This window comes from Miniopterus natalensis, chromosome 4 (genome assembly GCF_054644295.1).
Source record: "Miniopterus natalensis isolate mMinNat1 chromosome 4, mMinNat1.hap1, whole genome shotgun sequence".
In the NCBI taxonomy this organism is placed as follows: domain Eukaryota; kingdom Metazoa; phylum Chordata; class Mammalia; order Chiroptera; family Miniopteridae; genus Miniopterus; species Miniopterus natalensis.
This window is the reverse complement of record NC_142084.1, coordinates 16,081,166-16,102,795: the sequence shown is the minus strand read 5'-3', so window position 1 is coordinate 16,102,795 and position 21,630 is coordinate 16,081,166. Positions and strand designations below refer to the sequence as shown.

The following is a 21,630-nucleotide window of genomic DNA, read 5'->3' as shown; positions in this document are numbered from 1 at the left end:
GTAAGTACTTGGTAATGATATATGATTTAAAAAATAAACACCGAAACTATCCTAGGATAAGGTGAATTTTAGTGGTCTAAGTGCCTTATTTTAAAACTACAGTGTGCAGTTATGAGTATTTAATAATACAAACATATGAGCTGATAGGTTATTTTAAATAAAAAGACTTAGTTATTTGTGCATATCGTGATTTCCCCAAATCCAACTGCAATAGTTTTAAAGGAAATATTGAATTACGTACTCTCAAATGACATTTGAAATGTCTGGGACTTTAAAAGGACATAAAATTGAAAGATTGCCTTCAGTAAATTCCAAATGAATATAGAGACTTTTGGAAATCAATGAGTAGCTCCAAATTCTACACTATCAGCCACATGATGTCGCTGTATACCACAAAGTCTTGACAATGTAAATGTACTGATCGCCAATACAAAAGGAGGAAGCTCCATTTTGTCACCGCCCGAGAGAAGACAGAAACGCTAAGGAGATAAATTATTAAAAATATGAAGTAAAAAGGCATGATTTTGAAGTAAGGTGAAAGAGGTACGCAAGGTGTAGCGCTTTTGCGATGCTGTATCCCAGGCGAGGAGGCAGGGGAGCCCGGCGCCTGCTGCTCTCGCTTCTGCTCTTCTCGCTCTGGGAGGCTGGGATCAGCCAGGTCCACTACTCGGTCCCCGAGGAGGCCAAGCACGGCACCTTCGTGGGCCGCATCGCGCAGGACCTGGGGCTGGAGCTGGCGGAGCTGGTGCCGCGCCTGTTCCGCGTGGCGTCCAAGGGCCGCGGGGACCTTCTGGAGGTGAATCTGCAGAATGGCATTTTGTTCGTGAATTCTCGGATCGACCGCGAGGCGCTGTGCGGGCGCCGCGCGGAGTGCAGCATCCACCTGGAGGTGATCGTGGAGAGGCCGCTGCGGGTTTTCCACGTGGAGGTGGAGGTGACAGACATTAACGACAACCCGCCGATATTTCCAATGGCGGTAAAGACCATCCGGTTTCCCGAATCGAGGCTGCTTGACTCGCGGTTTCCTCTAGAGGGAGCAACCGATGCAGATATCGGAGCAAACGCTCTTCTTTCGTACAAGCTCAGCTCCAGTGAGTATTTCTTTCTAGATATACAGACAAATGATGAACTAAGCCAGTCTTTGTCACTTGTGCTTAGGAAATCTCTGGACAGAGAGGAAACTGCCGCGGTTAATTTGTTACTGGTGGCTACTGATGGCGGCAAACCTGAGCTCACAGGCACCGTTCAGTTGCTTATTAACGTATTGGATGTGAATGACAATGAACCTACTTTTGACCAATCAGTTTACAAAGTGCAATTGTTAGAGAACACCGCCAACGGAACGTTAGTGATCAAACTAAATTCTTCTGATGCAGATGAAGGACCAAACAGCGAGATTCTATATTCATTTAGTAGTGATTTACCCTCCACTATAAAGACCAAGTTCAAAATAGATCCCAGGATAGGGGAAATCAGAACTAAGGGACAATTAGATTACGAAGAAACGAAATCCTACGAGATTCAAGTCATTGCATATGACAATGGAACTCCGTCAATGACTGGGCACTGTAAAATTTCAGTAAGAATTGTGGACGTCAATGATAACACACCGGAAATCTCAGTAACATCTCTTTCACTTCCGATCAGAGAGGACGCTCCTCCGGGCACAGTAATCGCCCTCATCACAGTGTCCGACCGCGACTCAGGTGTCAACGGGCAGGTGACCTGTTTACTAACACCTCATGTCCCTTTCAAGTTGGTGTCCACCTTCAAGAATTACTATTCGCTGGTGCTGGACGGCGCCCTGGACCGCGAGAGCGTGGCGGACTATGCTGTGGTGGTGACCGCGCGGGACGGGGGCTCACCATCTCTGTCGGCCACAGCCAGCGTGTCCGTGGAGGTGGCCGACGTGAACGACAACGCGCCGGAGTTCCCGCAGCGCGAGTACACGGTGTTCGTGAAGGAGAACAACCCGCCCGGCTGCCACATCTTCACGGTGTCGGCGCGCGACCGGGACGCGCAGGAGAACGCGCTGGTGTCCTACTCGCTGGTGGAGCGGCGGGCGGGCGAGCGCGCGCTGTCGAGCTACGTGTCCGTGCACGCGGAGAGCGGCCGCGTGTACGCGCTGCAGCCCCTGGACCGCGAGGAGCTGGAGCTGCTGCAGTTCCAGGTGAGCGCGCGCGACGCGGGCGCGCCGCCTCTGGGCAGCACCGTGACGCTGCAGGTGTTCGTGCTGGACGAGAACGACCACGCGCCCGCGCTGCTGCGGCCCGGGGCCGGCGGCGGGGCGGGCGGGCCGAGCGAGCTGGTGTGGCGGTCGGTGGGCGCGGGCCAGGTGGTGGCGAAGGTGCGCGCGGTGGACGCGGACTCGGGCTACAACGCGTGGCTGTGTTACGAGCTGCAGGCGGCGGCGGGCGGCGCGCGCAGCCCGTTCCGCGTGGGGCTGTACACGGGCGAGATCAGCACGACGCGCGCCCTGGACGAGTCGGACGCGCCGCGCCAGCGCCTGCTGGTGCTGGTGAAGGACCACGGCGAGCCGGCGCTGGTGGCCACGGCCACCGTGCTGCTGTCGCTGGTGGACGGCGGCCAGGCGCCCAAGGCCTCTGTGTCGGCGTCTGCGGGCGCCGCGGGCTCGGAGGCGGCGCTGGTGGACGTGAACGTGTACCTGATCGTCGCCATCTGCGCGGTGTCCAGCCTGCTGGTGCTCACGCTGCTGCTGTACACGGCCGTGCGGTGCTCGGCGGCGCCGAGCGGGGCCGCGTGCGGGCCGGGGCAGCCCAGGCTGGTGTGCCCGGGCGCGGGGGGCAGCTGGTCGGCCTCGCAGCAGAGGCGGCCGCGGGTGTGCTCTGGGGAGGGCGCGCCCAAGACGGACCTCATGGCCTTCAGCCCCAGCCTACCTCAGGGTCCAGGCTCCGCAGAAGAAAGACAACAACTCTCAGAATCAGAACACTTAGGAAAGGTGAGTCTTTTAATTTTGTCCTGTCAGTCCTATTTTCTTTATTCTTTATGATTGTATTAATTATTTCATTTCAAAGCTCTGCCTTTATTTTATATCATTATCCTCTTGTGCGACACATGGAATGGGATACATATATATATTGCAATGAGAACAATTTACTTAAATGGTTCGTTATTTTTACATTTTTGCTTTTCCATGATTAAACCTCTCCATGAATAATAAGACCTTTAAGGATTAAAAAACACTTCCGCAAAATTCGAAAACTCAGTATTACCTGTAAATATTTGTTCTCAAATTTAAAATCACAATTGGAAAATATTTATAGAGTATGATTTTATAATACATATTTCCAATAATATACCATCCATTCATTCTGTCAGAATGTGTTGGAATAAGACTATATTATATATCTGGGCAGGTCCTAAATTATCCTTTCGATGAAGAATTAATTTGTCTTTACTTGTTTATATAATAATTCATAAATTAATTTTTCTTTCCCTCATGTTTGAAAGCAGCCTTAGTGGATCTTTTAATGCCAGCCTTCCAAAATTATCTATCATAATATTACCACACATACATCACTTTGTTATGGCTATTAGTAGTAAGATAAACTTATTTGGGATGGAGATTTCACACTTGCAAAATCCTGGGAGTTTTAAGGCACAATAGAGAGTTTGTTGAGAAAAGAGGTCCCTCTCTATACTGTTTAATTAAATAATATTAACATTTAAAAAATCTTGTAATGGGGTGGCCAGGTGGTGGGACTTTTTCTTCATACAAGTGGCGAGTACTCTAATCCAGTCTTTATGTTAGCTGGTTGCTCAGTCATTTTTCCAGGATCAGTACCACTGGGCTAATAATGTAAGTAGGCTTCCCACTGTGCAGACATTGGTCATGTTTTTCTGGCACCACCTTATGCCTCGTATAAAGTTTTCTGTGACTATGAGCTCACTCAGTTTCACCTGGCAACATCCGTATGGTTAATGAAGTTGGAGGTTTTTTGAAAGGTAAGGACTGGTGTTAGATTACTATATTTTTGTTGGAAACTCCTGTGTTGGGTAATTAGAACACTAAACTTGACAAGTAAATGTTACACTTGTAAATACAATTTAAAAATTTTTTTCAACTAAAGGAAGCTGTCTTGTGGTTAAATAACATATGAAACTGTCTTCTACTACTTGGTGCTTAGTTATTTGCTGTTTCCCCCCAAAATGTATGTGGATATTGATAAATCATAGAAATAATTTCTACTAAATGATCTTACCCATAGCCACTTCACAGATAGGCCAGAATATCAACTTCCCTCCAGGGTCGTCTTTTACAGGAATTGAGGAGTCTGGTGGGGAGATTTTGAATTCCATTTAAGGATAGTCTGTTCCTAGGGGAAACTTATTAGTTCCTCAGAATTGATGTCTTGAAATTTAGAGTATATATTTTCTAGGAATCATAAAAGTTAATCTGAGGCTCTGTATATTTACAGAGTAAAACAAATAGCTTGAATAAATGAGGAAGAAGCTTTGTCTTGGGAGGAACTATCCCACTTAGAATATCATAGCTGCTCACCACCTTGAGATTTGTGTGTAGAATGTATGAATAGTCAGGTGGAATCCTTCCTATTGGAGGTCTGGCCACTGCATTTCTACTATAGGTAAAAGGTAAGCTTTTAAAACTATATCCAGTGTGCCCAGATCTCCAGGAGTTACAACTTATTGCTAAGTAAGTTCTTAATATTTCTTTTTCCTTATTTACATTTTCCTTAAGTTGCCTCAGTACACTCTTAAATGTCATGAAATGTATGGTATTAAAATAAGTTGTCAATTAATAGTATAGCAATTAATAAGATGATTTAAAATTTTAAATTTGTCTCTGATTTTATTTTAAATATGTTTTTATTGATTTTAGAGAGAGAGGAAGGGAGAGGGAGAGCTGTCATGGATTGGCTGCCTCTGGCATGTTCCCTGACCAGGAATCAATGGGGGATCTTCTGGTGCATGAGTCAAAGCTCAACCAAGTGAGCCACATGGGCCAGGGCTAAGTTTGTCTCTCATTTTAAAACTCACTACCTTTCAAGATTCATCAAAGAACTAGCATATTGATCTCTATAATTATTTCCTAGATCCATGCTTTTCCAAAATAATTCTTAAATGTTTACTTACTTTTTTCATGAACTTGTACAATAGTCAGTTAGAAATTATGTAAATTTGATATTAAAAATATTATTTATGTAACTTACCTGTTATATTACTTGAGAAAGTTTATTTAAAATATTTATTTATTAATTAAAATATTAATTGATAATTCATTCTGCTCTAAATATAAATAATAAAATATCAGTAAGGTGCAATCCTGGCTAGCATTCAGCGAGTCACAAGAAAGAACTGGTATAAAAATTTTTCTCCTAGTAGTAGAATCATATGTTTTATTTCATTTAAAAAGGGGTCTGACTATAAGCAAAAATTTGGACATTCCCTTACCTCTCTAAATTCAGCCTCTTCCCATGGACTTTCTTTGCTCAATTTCCAAATGCTCAGATAACTGAAAACTGAATTCACAGATCTCTTTAGACTATTTTACTGTCTCATCTTACATATACTGAATCATGTGCTAAAACTTTTCTCTTTTTACTGATTGGTTAAATCACCAATTCTCCCAAGAATGTTTTAAGAAACTGTACTCCAGAAATTTATCCAGAGTGGAGATGATTAAATACACAATTATTTCATGTATTGAACATTTAAAGATATATAGGTAAATTCAAACATATAGATGATATGGAAATGTTAAAAACTAATATAGTCCTAGTTGGTGTGATGTGAATGTGACAAATATCCAAATCGAAGTGTTGTCATGCAGCAAAAGCACATTTACAAAAGAACTGCACTGTGAAAGAACTGACTTCTGGCGTATTTATGTCTTTGTATAAATAACAGTTAAGACCTCTAACAAGGATATAATTATTGGATAAAGGACACAAGAGTGACTTATAGACATTCTACAAATAAATAAATAATAATGTGAACATATTTGATGAGTTAACAATTGACCAAATAATATAGAAGTAAATATGTATGTATATATGGATATGTATACACACATATTTTCAGTGTCTTGGTGTTTTGATGGTCACAAATATCAAAGGCCTGATTTTTCTATAAAATGTAGGCTTAGAGGCCAAGTGGTTAAAGTTATGGCTCTTCAGTCAGATTTAGATCCCACCCAAACACCACCAGTCAATATCATTTTTAAGTTATTTAACTTGCATATGCTTCCACTTCCTTGTTTGTAAAATGTGAAGCATATTAGTAAGTATCTCAGAGGGTTGTTCTGAAAATTTAGTGAGATAATCCCGTTAAAACAAATAGAACAGTGCTTGTCAAATGGGAACTGTTTCCAATAGATGTCCACTGCTGTTACAGCAGTAATCACTTTTATTATATTTTACTCTATGTAATGGATTGGCAGAATTAAAAGTAATGAATTAGTATAAAAAATTCTAAGGATATATTCTGATAAAATATAAAAACTTTGAGGAGTGCTTGAAGGAAATCACAATGAAAATAGTAATTTGGGAAAGTTCAAACCAAGTATAAGGAAAAGACGATGCATTTTATTTAATATAATACACATTTAGCCACATGATGTCGCTGTGCACCACAAGGTCTCTCGCCACAAAGGATATTACGTACGCAGATGCCGCTTTCCCTCACCATTTCTGAAGTACCGGCATGGGAAGGTTTTTTAAGAAATGAAGAATAAGGAACTCAAATTATTTTTAAATTTTGGATCGATGCAAGAGAGACCAAATATTTGGAAAAGGGCTGCAATGGTGTTTTCCTGGAGAAAAGGTCTAGGAGCCTGGCGCCTGCTGCTCTCGCTTCTGCTCCTCGCAGCCTGGGAAACGGGGAGCGGCCAGGTCCGCTACTCGGTCCCCGAGGAGGCCAAGCACGGCGCCTTCGTGGGCCGCATCGCGCAGGACCTGGGGCTGGAGCTGGCGGAGCTGGTGCCGCGCCTGTTCCGCGTGGCGCCCAAGGGCCGCGGGGACCTTCTGGAGGTGAATCTGCAGAATGGCATTTTGTTCGTGAATTCTCGGATCGACCGCGAGGAGCTGTGCGGGCGGAGCGCGGAGTGCAGCATCCACCTGGAGGTGATCGTGGAGAGGCCGCTGCGGGTTTTCCACGTGGAGGTGGAGGTGACGGACATTAACGACAACCCGCCGGTGTTCCCAGTGGCTGTAAAACAATTGTTTGTTTACGAATCCCGGCCACCTGGTTCTCGGATCCCGCTAGAGGGCGCATCAGATTCAGATATAGGAGCGAATTCGCTGTTGACCTACATTCTTAATTCCAGTGAATATTTTACCTTGGATGTTAAAAGAAATGATAAGGAAATAAAATCCATTGGACTGGTGTTGAGAAAACTGTTAAATCGGGAAGACACTCCTGAGCACCATTTATTAATAATGGCAGTTGATGGTGGGAAACCTGAGCTCACTGGCACTACTCAGCTGACAATCACCATTCTAGATGTCAACGACAACGCCCCACAGTTTGAGCAGCCGGTCTACAAAGTTAGATTATTCGAAAATACAGCAAATGGTACCCTCGCAGTGATTGTGAACGCCTCTGATTTGGATGAAGGGGTAAATAAGGACATTGTGTATTCTTTCAGTACAGACACGTCAGCAGATACTCTGTCGAAATTCCACTTAGACCCTGTAAATGGATACATCAGTGTAAAGGGCAACTTAGATTTTGAGGAAACTAAGTTATACGAAATCCAGGTAGAAGCGACAGATAAAGGAAATCCCCCAATGGTAGATCACTGCACTGTTCTAGTGGAAATTTTGGACAAAAATGATAATGTACCTGAGTTGGTTATCAAATCACTATCGTTACCTGTATTAGAAGATGTTCCACTGGGAACGATCATCGCCCTGATTAGCGTATCCGACCGCGATTCCGGTGTCAACGGACAGGTGACCTGCACCCTGTCACCCCAAGTTCCCTTCAAGCTGGTGTCCACCTTCAAGAATTACTATTCGCTGGTGCTGGAGAGCGCCTTGGACCGCGAGAGCGTGCCAAACTATGAGCTGGTGGTGACAGCGAGGGACGAGGGCTCTCCATCTCTGTCGGCCACCGCCAGCGTGTCCGTGGAGGTGGCCGACGTGAACGACAACGCGCCGGAGTTCGCGCAGCGCGAGTACACGGTGTTCGTGAAGGAGAACAACCCGCCCGGCTGCCACATCTTCACGGTGTCGGCGCGCGACCGGGACGCGCAGGAGAACGCGCTGGTGTCCTACTCGCTGGTGGAGCGGCGGGCGGGCGAGCGCGCGCTGTCGAGCTACGTGTCCGTGCACGCGGAGAGCGGCCGCGTGTACGCGCTGCAGCCCCTGGACCGCGAGGAGCTGGAGCTGCTGCAGTTCCAGGTGAGCGCGCGCGACGCGGGCGCGCCGCCTCTGGGCAGCACCGTGACGCTGCAGGTGTTCGTGCTGGACGAGAACGACCACGCGCCCGCGCTGCTGCCGCCCGGGGCGGGCGGCGGGGCGGGCGGGCCGAGCGAGCTGGTGTGGCGGTCGGTGGGCGCGGGCCAGGTGGTGGCGAAGGTGCGCGCGGTGGACGCGGACTCGGGCTACAACGCGTGGCTGTGTTACGAGCTGCAGGCGGCGGCGGGCGGCGCGCGCAGCCCGTTCCGCGTGGGGCTGTACACGGGCGAGATCAGCACGACGCGCGCCCTGGACGAGTCGGACGCGCCGCGCCAGCGCCTGCTGGTGCTGGTGAAGGACCACGGCGAGCCGGCGCTGGTGGCCACGGCCACGGTGCTGCTGTCGCTGGTGGACGGCGGCCAGGCGCCCAAGGCCTCTGTGTCGGTGTCTGCGGGCGCCGCGGGCTCGGAGGCGGCGCTGGTGGACGTGAACGTGTACCTGATCGTCGCCATCTGCGCGGTGTCCAGCCTGCTGGTGCTCACGCTGCTGCTGTACACGGCCGTGCGGTGCTCGGCGGCGCCGAGCGGGGCCGCGTGCGGGCCGGGGCAGCCCAGGCTGGTGTGCCCGGGCGCGGGGGGCAGCTGGTCGGCCTCGCAGCAGAGGCGGCCGCGGGTGTGCTCTGGGGAGGGCGCGCCCAAGACGGACCTCATGGCCTTCAGCCCCAGCCTTCCTCCGGGTCCGTTTAGTAAGGATACAGAAGAGCAGCTGGACGTGGATGTTGATGTTTCTGCCAAAGTGAGTAATTTGAAAAATCCTCTCAATAATGTGTCTCTTAGTCTTCAATGATTCTACTCCTTTGGAAACATTTTGCAATTAATTGCTGTATGTTTTTGGTAATTAGAGTTTTCCAAGTCCCGGTTTTGTGGTTGAAATGTTTGAAAATCTTGTGACTAATATTTTTGAATCAAATCAGCAATAAGCAATGAGAACCATATTTGGAGGGGGTTTTTTGTGTGTGTTTTTGTTGTTGTTAGTAGGTGCAATAGTAGGATTATATTTTATTACTAAAAGTCTGGATAGGAAAGAAATATATTTTTCTGGATGAATTGCATTATTTAGAATATTTGACTCCAAATGTGGTGTACAAATCTCCGCACAATGCTTCAATAGCTTTTACCGCTTTTCATTAGAGTTCCTACTAGATTTTAGTCTAAATGTCACTGGCCCATTTTATGAGTCCACCCTGAATGCTTACCACTCTCTTTTTATTATGCTCTTATATCTTCAGTTTCAGTATTAGTTTATTAAACCCATTATCTCTTATGGAGCTTCTGTTGCTCACTTATTCATTCATGTGGAGTCTCAGTTCTTCCTCTCCACTTTAATGACTTGTTTCAGTCCTTGTGCTCACATTTGGCAATATGTGTATTGTTACTAGCTTCCCAACTTGGTAAAAAAAAAAAAAATTAATAGAATAATTTTATTGCTTTTAGAATTGTATTTTTGTCCATCTTTATTTTCTCACTATTAATAGTAAGCATTAAGAAATCAAAGTGAAGTTGTAACACTCCCTTTATATCATCATTTAGAAAATATTTTTAAAAGAATATTATTAATCTGATTAAGAATAATTTTCCATCTGAAAAATTTGTTGAAAGTGATACATATAATTTTTAAACTATTCTACTAGGAAACTTATTAATCATTAACATCTTTTGCATACAGTATTAAGGATGCTAATGGCCAAAAAGTTCAGTAAGTCAATGTCATTACTGGTGGTCTTCCTCTGAATACCAACCTGTCTATTAATGTGTGTCATGTAGCAAGTGCAAAGCTCCAAATAACTTGCACCAAAAAAATTGAAGTGAGGTTATTTTTCAGTCATTTCCTTATTTGATATTTGGTCATTTCCCCTAGCAAAGGATTGGGCTCCCATTCAAGTTTCCTTGCCACTGAAAACCAAAGTTTGAGTATATTAGAGACTGGAGAACAGTCTAGTATTTATAAACCATAAAGAGACAAAATGAGCCTGGCTGACGAGGCTCAGAGGTTGAGCGTTGACCTATGATCCAGGAGATCAAGGTTCAATTCCTGGTCAGGGCTCATGCCTGGGTTGTGGGCTCGATCCCCAGTCGAGGGCGTGCAGGAGGCAGCCAGTCAATGACTCTCTCGTCATTGATGTTTCTCTCTCTCTCTCCCTCTCCTTTCCTCTCTCTGAAATCAATAAAAATTTTTTTTTAAAAAAGAGAGACAAAATGAGAATACACCCTTGTTCACAGGAGGTGAATGAGTTCCAGCATATACAATTATATGAAATAATTTTGACACAAGTTATATACTACAACTTTCTACTTCCTTGTTCAAGCTTCCTTGCTGAAACCTGGCTAACACTTGATGACATTGTGGAGGTGGCTAACATATAAAGCATTTTCATTTCTATTTTGTGGCACTATTCTTTGCTGCTCCCTGTCTAGCCTGTATTAGTCACAGCATTTCCAACCTCAGCTCACTATTTATTTTATTAGGCCTAATTTCCATCCTATTATAAATAACAGGGTCATGAAAAGTTCTTGTCTCCCAGGATATGGGACTTCAGTCTTCAACTCCAGCTCTCCTCTTCAAAATTACTGACTAAGAAATTCTCAGCTAATAAGACATTTTAAATAATTGAGTTTTTGTCTTTAGAGACGTATTGCCATACCAGTTGAATACTGAACAGTTTCTGAATAAATATCCTTTCTAGTCTGTTGCATTCCCATCTATGTATTTAATTATTTTGCAAAATAAATGGACAGAGAGTTATTTTCACTTTCTTCCAGTGTGTTTGACACCTATGATATCTTTGTACAAATCTGCAGTTTGGGGTCCTCAAACAGTGAAACTACCCCAATTTATGTTTTAATTAGGAAAAAAATTTGTGAGTGTGGCTCTTCATAGATGAGAGATTAAAGCTATCTTCACTGCATTGATTTTTTTTTTTTTTTTTTGTCCTAGACAACCATGGGAGAAAGAGGTTTATGAACATAAGAGACAAAGAAAGTCTAAAAATGGCTACCAACATATTCTTTTATATTAAGTTTCTTTATGTCAGCAAATTATATTGTGCTGTATTAATTGGGACTTATTCATTGACTACTAAAACTCGGATGTTTCAAAGATCATGACTACCAAGAACTGGAATGAAAATTAAGCTAAATTCCAGGTTTTCAATATGGAAGTTAGTATATTAATTAGGGCATTGTCTAAGGATAATATTTTTGTATCTCTGGAAAATTATAGATGCTGCTGAGACATATTTTCCTGACTCGCTATGTGACCACCTTAATTTAATGCATTTTATTAGTCAAATGAAGAGAACCAAATTGTCCTATTAGGTACATGTTCAGCACATACGACTTAAGTTTTCTGAGCTATTAGACTATAAAACATAACTATTCCTTTTAAAAGTATTTATTTATTTATTTATTTATTTATTTTAATTCGTTTTTTTAAGCATGGAGAGTTCAACAAACAAGGTCACACAGTCGGTTTACTTATCTTACTGTTTTGTGATATCGGGTGAATGCTTTCAGAACGAATGTCTACTGTGTATAATTCAGGGAGTATGTCTCTTAGGGAGAGAGCCTTTCTGGTGGTTGTGACTGGCTGGAAGACCCAGTCTGGCTGTTCACTGGTTAGGAGCAAATGCTTGGGGCACTTGGAAAAAACATGTGAGAAAGAACAAAATATGGTAATATAGTAACTTTGTCCCAGCAATAATATCTAAATAGGAGTGTTGTATATAAAGTCTGAATGATAATACACCCCTCTCATCCAAGGTATTTGACACTGACTGGCCCCTCTTTTAATTTTATTTCTATTTATTTAATTAATTTATTTTTAAAGTCCAGTGATAAGCTGTGGATACCATAGTCTAAGAAGGTCAAAAGGTACCTAAAGTGGAGAGTCCCCTGAATGACTCAGATACAGAAAAAGAAGACCTGTGAGAAATGGTGAAGGTAAAAGTTTGTGTTTGAAAAAGAGCTTTAGACATACGTACCAAAATGGATTAGACAGGCATACCAAAATTAGACATACATACCAAAAGAGAAATTAATGTATTAAGTGGTCCAAGTGATCCTATCTGGATGCTATAGTATATAACAGAAACTAAAGATGCCTGCCCAATTGGTTTAATCATGAAAGTCTTCATTGGTCAAGGAAGTTTTAAATGATTCTAAAGTAGGGCAAGTTGCTTTGCTGAGAGATTGGAAATGATGGATACCATTTAGGCAGGGGACAAAAGGAGATGTTTGTTTAATGAAAAATTTTGTTGGAAGCAGGAAAGTAACCACTTTGATTAAAATATTTGAGCGATATAGGAGAAAATGAAGTTTAGACATATTAGACACTGGAGAATGGGAAGTATTTATAAGCCATGAGACAAAAATGAGAACACCACTGTTGACCATGGGAAGTGAGTGGGTTTCAGTGAATAGTATTCTTTAGAATTTTAAAAATACAAATTATATACCATAACACCATACTTCTTTGTTAAAACTTCCTTGCACATTCAGCCCTCAGATGACTTAAGGAAGACTTTCAATTAAATGCTGGCCTTTGCTTTCTTTTTTGAACATTTTCAAAATTCCCTTTCCATGGCTTATGCTTGGAATCAGAGGTTCCCTATAGATGAGTTCTCTGCAGACTTCAAATCTGGAATATGAAATCCAAAGATGAAGAGTGCGTCGTCATTAACTACAACCTTCCTGCATTTTCAGGAACACATGAGTTCTCCTAACCATCACTTTTCAATTGTATGTTTACAAAGTGTGTGTAACTACAGTTGGGTCTCTGTATATACTTAACCCCTGTGTGAAAAAAGGATTTCCCCAGATGTAAAGGCTGCCTCTGTGGTGAAACTAAGGCTCACACTCAATCAGTGGTGGTACAAAATGCGATTCTGTTCTCTAGGGCCATTAAAGTATGAGGGATGGCTGCAAGAATAAATAAGATTTAGCAGCTTAGAGTATGAATTTCCAGAATGGATTACTTACCGTTTGGAGCCACATGATGTCGCTCTGTACCATGAAATGATCTGATGGAGAAAGGAAGGAAAAAAAATCCCTTCTTACTGTAAAGAAGCTGCATCCATTATCCAGATGCTGAAAAATGAAGGACGCAGCGACACTGGGCTGAACGTTCAGAAGATATCCGTTGATTCCAAGTAAGATCCCTTAATGAGATGGAGTTTTCCTGGGGACGAGGCCAGGAATCCCGGCGCCTGCTGCTCTCCCTTCTGTTCCTCGCAACTTGGAAGGTGGGGAGCGGCCAGGTCCGCTACTCGGTCCCCGAGGAGGCCAAGCACGGCGCCTTTGTGGGCCGCATCGCGCAGGACCTGGGGCTGGAGCTGGCGGAGCTGGTGCCGCGCCTGTTCCGGGTGGCGCCCAAGGGCCGCGGGGACCTTCTGGAGGTGAATCTGCAGAATGGCATTTTGTTCGTGAATTCTCGGATCGACCGCGAGGAGCTGTGCGGGCGCAGCGCGGAGTGCAGCATCCACCTGGAGGTGATCGTGGAGAGGCCGCTGCGGGTTTTCCACGTGGAAGTGGAGGTGACGGACATTAACGACAACCCGCCCGTGTTCCCGAGAACACAAAAGAACCTGTTCATCGCGGAATCCAGGCCGCTGGACTTTCGGTTTCCACTAGAGGGCGCCTCGGATGCAGATATCGGGGAGAACGCTCTGCTCACCTACAGGCTGAGCCCCAATGAGTACTTCTCGTTGCAAAAACCTTCCGAAGGTGAGCGGGTTAAACGTCTTGGACTTGTATTAAGGAAACTTTTAGACCGAGAAGAAGCTCCGGGGATTTCTTTAGTGCTCACGGCCACTGATGGCGGCAAACCTGAGCTGACTGGCACCGTTCAGTTGCACATCACGGTGCTGGACGCCAATGACAACGCCCCAGCTTTCGACAGGACACTCTATGCGGTGCAATTACCAGAAAATGTTCTCAATGGAACGTTGGTAATTAAACTTAATGCCTCAGATTTAGACGAAGGCTTGAATGGGGATATTATTTATTCATTCTCAACTGATACTTTACCAAATGTCAAATCCAAGTTCCACATAGATCCAATTACTGGAGAAATTACGGTAAAGGGATATATTGATTTTGAAGAAAGCAAATCCTATGAAATTTTTGTAGAGGGCACTGATAAGGGGCAGCTTCCACTCTCTGGCCATTGTACAGTTATGGTGGAAGTTGAAGACACAAACGATAACGTCCCTGTAATGGAATTCCAGTCCCTGTCACTCCCAATCAGAGAAGACGCTTCACTGGGGACCATAATAGCCCTGATAAGGGTGTCTGACCTGGACTCTGGTGACAACGGACAGGTGACCTGCACCCTGTCACCCCAAGTACCCTTCAAGCTGGTGTCCACCTTCAAGAATTACTATTCGCTGGTGCTGGACGGCGTCCTGGACCGCGAGAGCGTGGCGAACTATGCTGTGGTGGTGACCGCGCGGGACGGGGGCTCGCCTTCGCTGTCGGCCACAGCCAGCGTGTCCATGGAGGTGGCCGACGTGAACGACAACGCGCCGGAGTTCCCGCAGCGCGAGTACACGGTGTTCGTGAAGGAGAACAACCCGCCCGGCTGCCACATCTTCACGGTGTCGGCGCGCGACCGGGACGCGCAGGAGAACGCGCTGGTGTCCTACTCGCTGGTGGAGCGGCGGGCGGGCGAGCGCGCGCTGTCGAGCTACGTGTCCGTGCACGCGGAGAGCGGCCGCGTGTACGCGCTGCAGCCCCTGGACCGCGAGGAGCTGGAGCTGCTGCAGTTCCAGGTGAGCGCGCGCGACGCGGGCGCGCCGCCTCTGGGCAGCACCGTGACGCTGCAGGTGTTCGTGCTGGACGAGAACGACCACGCGCCCGCGCTGCTGCCGCCCGGGGCGGGCGGCGGGGCGGGCGGGCCGAGCGAGCTGGTGTGGCGGTCGGTGGGCGAGGGCCAGGTGGTGGCGAAGGTGCGCGCGGTGGACGCGGACTCGGGCTACAACGCGTGGCTGTGTTACGAGCTGCAGGCGGCGGCGGGCGGCGCGCGCAGCCCGTTCCGCGTGGGGCTGTACACGGGCGAGATCAGCACGACGCGCGCCCTGGACGAGTCGGACGCGCCGCGCCAGCGCCTGCTGGTGCTGGTGAAGGACCACGGCGAGCCGGCGCTGGTGGCCACGGCCACGGTGCTGCTGTCGCTGGTGGACGGCGGCCAGGCGCCCAAGGCCTCTGTGTCGGTGTCTGCGGGCGCCGCGGGCTCGGAGGCGGCGCTGGTGGACGTGAACGTGTACCTGATCGTCGCCATCTGCGCGGTGTCCAGCCTGCTGGTGCTCACGCTGCTGCTGTACACGGCCGTGCGGTGCTCGGCGGCGCCGAGCGGGGCCGCGTGCGGGCCGGGGCAGCCCAGGCTGGTGTGCCCGGGCGCGGGGGGCAGCTGGTCGGCCTCGCAGCAGAGGCGGCCGCGGGTGTGCTCTGGGGAGGGCGCGCCCAAGACGGACCTCATGGCCTTCAGCCCCAGTGTGCCTGACTCTGGGGACAAGGAGCAGCAGCCAGCAATTGGGAATTCCCTTTCAAAGGTTAGTTTATAAATATTCTTTATTCAGTCTGAATAATTTAATCTGAAATTTCTTCTTTTTTCCTATTAATTTCTTCTTAATTTAAAAGGTTTTTCAGAATCAAAATTCTCTGACTTAAATTTCTTTACTTCTTCTTAGGCATTTCACTAAAATATTACAGAATTACAGGACAGCAGGTAATATGTGTTACTACATACATATAGCTGTAGTAATAAGCTCTGTGTCTGCTATCTTCACCTATTTATTATGAGTTGTAATCAACTTTTTAAAGAACATTTTCTTGTCATTTGCCCATAACTGAAATGTGCACAGACAGAATAATAATGGTCAGTTAATTATTTGAAAGTGAAAACTTCTTTTACCTCCAATCCAGAAGCCACTCAAATATACCTCCCAAACACGTTTCCTTTTTTCTTTCCAAATGCAACCACAATTTTAGCTTTACAACTTCGGTTACTTTTGACGAGTTTCCTGAACTTTAAATTGTGGCAGATATGTTATGTGTGTGCATATGTTTGCATGTTCCTCGTATTTATCATTCATCATTCTGTGGAACAATACCTATTGCCAGTTAGAGTTTGTTTATTTTATCTCTTGTGGTTTATTTTATGACTATAGTATGAATTATTTCATTCCACTGTTGAGGATTTTGCATCATTTCTCTTTATGCCTATTTTAAATAGTGTTGCCTTAAATATCTTTTGAAAACTTTCAGTGCCCATGTACACAGTTTTCTCATTTTACACTATGAATGAGATTAGTGGAACATAGAATGTGTACATATCTTTATCTTTAATAGGTTATGCCAAACAATTTTCCCAAGTGCATTTACCTGTTTACACTAGTGCTAGAGTGTATGAGACTTCCTATTCTACATATCTCCCAATATAGGCATTGCCAGATTATTTAAATGATTACCATTTTGTTGGATGCGTTTAGGATTTCCATCTTATGTTTCTTGATTATAAATGAAATTGAGCACCTTTCTGTGTTATTAGACATTTTTGTATTCTATTTTGTGCAATAGCTGCTCACATTTCCTACCTATTTTTCTATAGGTGCTGTGTTTTTCTATAATGTTTACAATTTTATCATATTCTGGACATAACTCCTTCTTGATTTTGCACCTTTATACTCTGTCACTTGGGATCAAGATTAATTTTTTCCCAGGGACATTCAACTGGGCCAAGTCCACTTCTTTAAAATGAGTTCCATATATTTTTACAAAACAATTGTCCATTACATAGGCATGGTGGTTTTCTGTTTTAATCTATTTAACTTTTCTTTTCCCTCCCATTAATGCCATGTCTCTTCTTTCATTTCCACCTAAATTTGTACATAAATTCCATAAAAACAACTTCATGAGGTTTTGATTTGTATTGCATTGAACCTAGTATTGAGGAACATGAAGCTAGTTGACATCTTTACAATAAAGAGTCATCAATTCATGAGCATGGTCTATTTATCTAAATAATCTGCACAGTTTTTAAATATTTTATATATATATATATTTTGTGTAGAGGTTCTATACATCTTTCATTAGATTTATTCTTAAGCATTTGCAAGTTGTGATCATTATAAATATCAGCTTTAAGTTAAAATTTTATTTCTGTTTAATAATGATAATATGAATATATGTTGTATTTTTTTTCTGTTTTAACATGTTGTTATTAATTATGGTAATTTATCTATAGGTGCTTTATATTTTTCAATATAGACAATTGTCCTGTCAGCAGATAATGATGGTTGTATTTATTTCCTTTCCAGTTCTTATACCTTTTATATTTTTTGTGTATCATATGGCATTGGGTAGAGCCACTAGTACTATGTTAAATAGAATATTAATAATATTAATATTTCTAGTGATAAAGAATTCTCTAACTTTTGTATGTCACAGATATGCTTATTTCACAATCACTTTTGAAAAATAGTTGCCCCCTCTCCCAGTACATTCAAGATGACATTCCATAGTCTTCTTTTGAAAAGACGGCTGTCAATTCTATTGCTCAGGTAGTGGCCATGTTTCTTTTTCTCCAGCTGCTTTTTATACTTTTTCTTTGTTTTTAATACCTTTATTATATGCTCAGTTTTAGTTTTCTTTAGTTTTATCTTGCTTGCAGTTTTTAAAGCTTCTTGAATACGTAGCTCGATGTCTTTCATCAGTATAGGAAACATTTCAGCCATCTGCCTTCCAACATTGCTTCTGCCTCGTGTTTTTTTCTTCCACTCTTCCGTAACTCAAGGCATATGTGCATTACATTTTTTCACCATATCTCTTATATCTTCTGTGCCCTATCTTTTTTTTTTTTAAGAAAACCACATTTTGTTATTATATGCTGAATATTATATTCTGACCAATCTTCTACTTTAGCATTTTTTCCTTCTTCTTAGTTCAGTCTACTGTTAAAATCATCGAATGAACCTAAACTTCAGTTATGACATTTTCAGCTTTAGAATTGTAATTTCCCTTTTAGAAATAGATTAACGTTTTATCTTGAGCACTTTTACTTATCATTCATTTATTTCAATACATTAATCACAGTTTATTTTTGATCTTCTGGATCACTAATAATTGAATCATCTGCATGTCTTTTTATTGTTCATTTTTTTCTCACTATCCTCTTGCTCAGTAAACCTGATAATGTATTGAATTCTGGGTATCATGCATGGAAGTCGTAGTTGTTCCAGATGTAGTTATATTCCTCCAGAGATGGAGAAGGAACTTATAAATATCTGACATATGTGGATTTAGGGCATTTATGGAAAGACGAGATAAATTTTTCCTCTTTTTCTTTTTTATCTTCTACAGTGATGTGTCATTACAAATCTTTTGAACATTTTATTTTCATCTCTCATACTCCTCAGACTAATTTTGTAACCTCATATAAAGTCAGTGCAATAATGATTTTGATTTTATTTTAAAGCCTTCTTTCTTCCTCCCCACCATTGGAATAATAAGAACCAAGCTTATTGAAGTTTATTACTGTTTAGTTACCCTACTTTTTTTTTTCTTTTTTTACCCTGGACACTGGCTAATGCTATAGGAATTTTATATCTCACCAAGTTCTATTCACTTGATCTAGAATTTTAAAACTGGATGTGACCTAAGGGATCATAATTTCTCTTAATTTAAGGATGAATAAACTGTGGCTCACAGACATAAAAAAAACTTGCCTGAGGCCACAAGGATATTAATGTGAGTACATAGAATAAACCCCAAAATTCTAGGATTCAGCTCCATTGTCCCTTTCCACCACTAAATGAACTCATTTGGCACTAATGAAGGCAATGGGATTCTGAGTAAAAACTATACTTAATTTAATTTACTTATTCTCTCAGAGGTATAATATATAATATAAATATTTTAGCTCAATATTTTATAGGAAAGTCAAACCATTATAAAAGTAATGTAAAGGTATGTATGATATACACAGGATGTGCTTTCATAGGATAACTTATTTTCCATATGTAAATTTTTTTTGGTCAAATTGATGCAGCTGCATAAATTGTTTATAAATATTTAAAAGATTACTTCAACTTCACTTGTTATTTCTCAGCTGTGTGGTAAACCTATATAATTTTCTACAGATAAGAGAGAAATATAGCTTATTAAAATTTTATACTGGCTTTGTAGGAAATAAAGGACATCTAGATTACAATGCAAAATTAAATTTTCTAGTGTAAAATCTTCCTGAATGCTTCACAGTAAGTTAAGAGACCCCTCCAAACTACCTGGTTTCCTTAACCTAAATACATTGTCAAGGAAGGAGTTTTATTTCTGCCGTGGGGCTTAAATATAGCTGAAATTTCCAGAAAAACTAGCTAGTGAAAAGTTCAGTCAATAAAGTAGCCTATAATATTTGATTGAAAGAATGGTCTGGGAAAAGATTTAAAGAATTTTTACTACTTATGGAGTCATCTTTGGAATTAAGACTAGAAAGCCTATAATTGTTGAGAAAATAACCTAAAAAAAAAAAAAAAGAGTTGAGCATTAAAAGACAAATGAGATGATAATTCAAAGACTTAATATAATCTAACAGTTGTGAAGATGGGTCAAATGTCAAGAGTTTTGTTTTCTCCTGAAATGTCTTTGTATTTACACAAAAATTATAAACTAAGAGCATTTGATAGTGTTGATGACATTTTCTCCATTTAGTATCTTTTATTTTATTTATTTATTTTTAAAAATATATATCTTTATTGGTTTCAGAGAGAGGAAGGGAGAAGGAGAGAGAAAGAAACATCAATGATGCCCGGCCGGGCGTGGCTCAGCGGTTGAGCGTCGACCTAGGATACAGGGTTCGATTCCCGGTCAGGGCACATGCCTGGGTTGCGGGCTCAATCAATGACTCTCTCATCTCTCTCTCTCTCTCTCTCCGTCTCCTTCCCTCTCTCTGAAATCAATAAAGATATATTAAAAAAAAAAAAAGAAAGAAACATCAATGATGAGAGAGTCAGTGATTGGCTGCCTCCTGCAGGCCCCCAGCTGGCGATCCAGCCCACAACCCCAGCATGTGCCCTACCTGGGAATCGAACCTCGATATCCTGGGTCCTAAGTCGAAGCTCAACCGCTGAACCACTCCTGGCTGGGCCACTTAGTATCTTTTAAAAATATTTAAATATATAGTATATTGAAAATATTCTGTGCACACAATTATTATGCATGCATTGTAAGTACTACACTCTCAGTTTGGCTGTTAATATTTACTTTTTTTCAAAGTAAATTTATTGTAGTATAGTTTCATATTAATCATGGTTCTTTAATAGAAAGTGTATCAATTTAACTGATATTTTTGACACTTTATTATCATTTTCCTTTTTACCATTGTGTATGAAAATATTTAAAAGTTATCATTATCTGCTAGGCAAGTAGTCTTGAAAGTTGACTAGTGTTTAAATTCTTTAATGTTTGGATAATCTGAATGCTAAGGGAAAATCGTAACAGTAGAGATAGTAAGATTCTTTCAAAAATTAAATGAATGATAAATATACTTTAACAATAATATCAGAAATAAAGCCACTAACTTCTTATTTCTTTACATTACTACTTTGAATACTAGGAAGCAACTTAATTTCAACTGAGTATATTTTCTAGTAATTTCTTATTGCTTTTCAAGCTATTCTTTATATTACCATGTTTCCACATTTGTTTTTTACACTGACACACACAACAAATACTTAAAGTCCCATATAGGACTTATACCAGAATTAAGGAAATATATTTGAGATTTATGCTTTACATGTAAAAGTGTCAAGTAATAGAATTATTTATGTCCTGGACTCTCTTGTCTTCACAGATAAGGAAGATTTTGTAATATTAAGGAATTCTAGGGAGTATATACTCAAGCAGAATGTTAAATATATTTTCAGTAGAAAGATTGGTGACTTTGGGGGGGGCATTTTCTTCTGGCTATATTTATCAAGTGATGTCCAAGTGGTATGATGCAGCAAATCAACTGGCGGATTCAAAGAGATAAAATTAACATAGAGTTAGCCCAATTAATAATGTGATTTCTTTTCACTATTAATTTTTATTGGAACCCAAACATTTTATGGAGTAGTATATCTACAGACATTAGGATTTTTATTTGCTGCAAAAAGCAAAGATATGTGAGTTATGTGACAATTTATATCAACACTGAC

General features: G+C 42.4%; 3 protein-coding genes across 3 annotated transcripts; all 3 read left to right on the top strand.

Moving 5' to 3' along the window:
• The first annotated feature begins 517 nt into the window (after positions 1-517).
• Positions 518-3,010, top strand: LOC107537991 (protocadherin alpha-2-like). The gene has a single exon (XM_087815887.1). It carries the CDS (start codon positions 569-571, stop codon positions 3,008-3,010), a length of 2,442 nt encoding a protein of 813 aa, XP_087672013.1. The 5' UTR covers positions 518-568.
• Positions 3,011-6,782: 3,772 nt separating this feature from the next.
• LOC107537990 (protocadherin alpha-3-like) lies at positions 6,783-9,254 on the top strand. The gene has a single exon (XM_087816326.1). It carries the CDS (start codon positions 6,783-6,785, stop codon positions 9,225-9,227), a length of 2,445 nt encoding a protein of 814 aa, XP_087672452.1. The 3' UTR covers positions 9,228-9,254.
• Positions 9,255-13,605: 4,351 nt separating this feature from the next.
• On the top strand, positions 13,606-15,999 carry LOC148093199 (protocadherin alpha-4-like). Its single transcript, XM_087815886.1, has one exon. The coding sequence runs from the start codon at positions 13,606-13,608 to the stop codon at positions 15,997-15,999; it is 2,394 nt and encodes a 797-aa protein (XP_087672012.1).
• Positions 16,000-21,630: the final 5,631 nt, after the last annotated feature.

Bases quoted from the DNA above. Each gene is read 5' to 3' on its own strand.
- LOC107537991 (XM_087815887.1), top strand. From the start codon at position 569: ATGCTGTATCCCAGGCGAGGAGGCAGGGGAGCCCGGCGCCTGCTGCTC.
- LOC107537990 (XM_087816326.1), top strand. From the start codon at position 6,783: ATGGTGTTTTCCTGGAGAAAAGGTCTAGGAGCCTGGCGCCTGCTGCTC.
- LOC148093199 (XM_087815886.1), top strand. From the start codon at position 13,606: ATGGAGTTTTCCTGGGGACGAGGCCAGGAATCCCGGCGCCTGCTGCTC.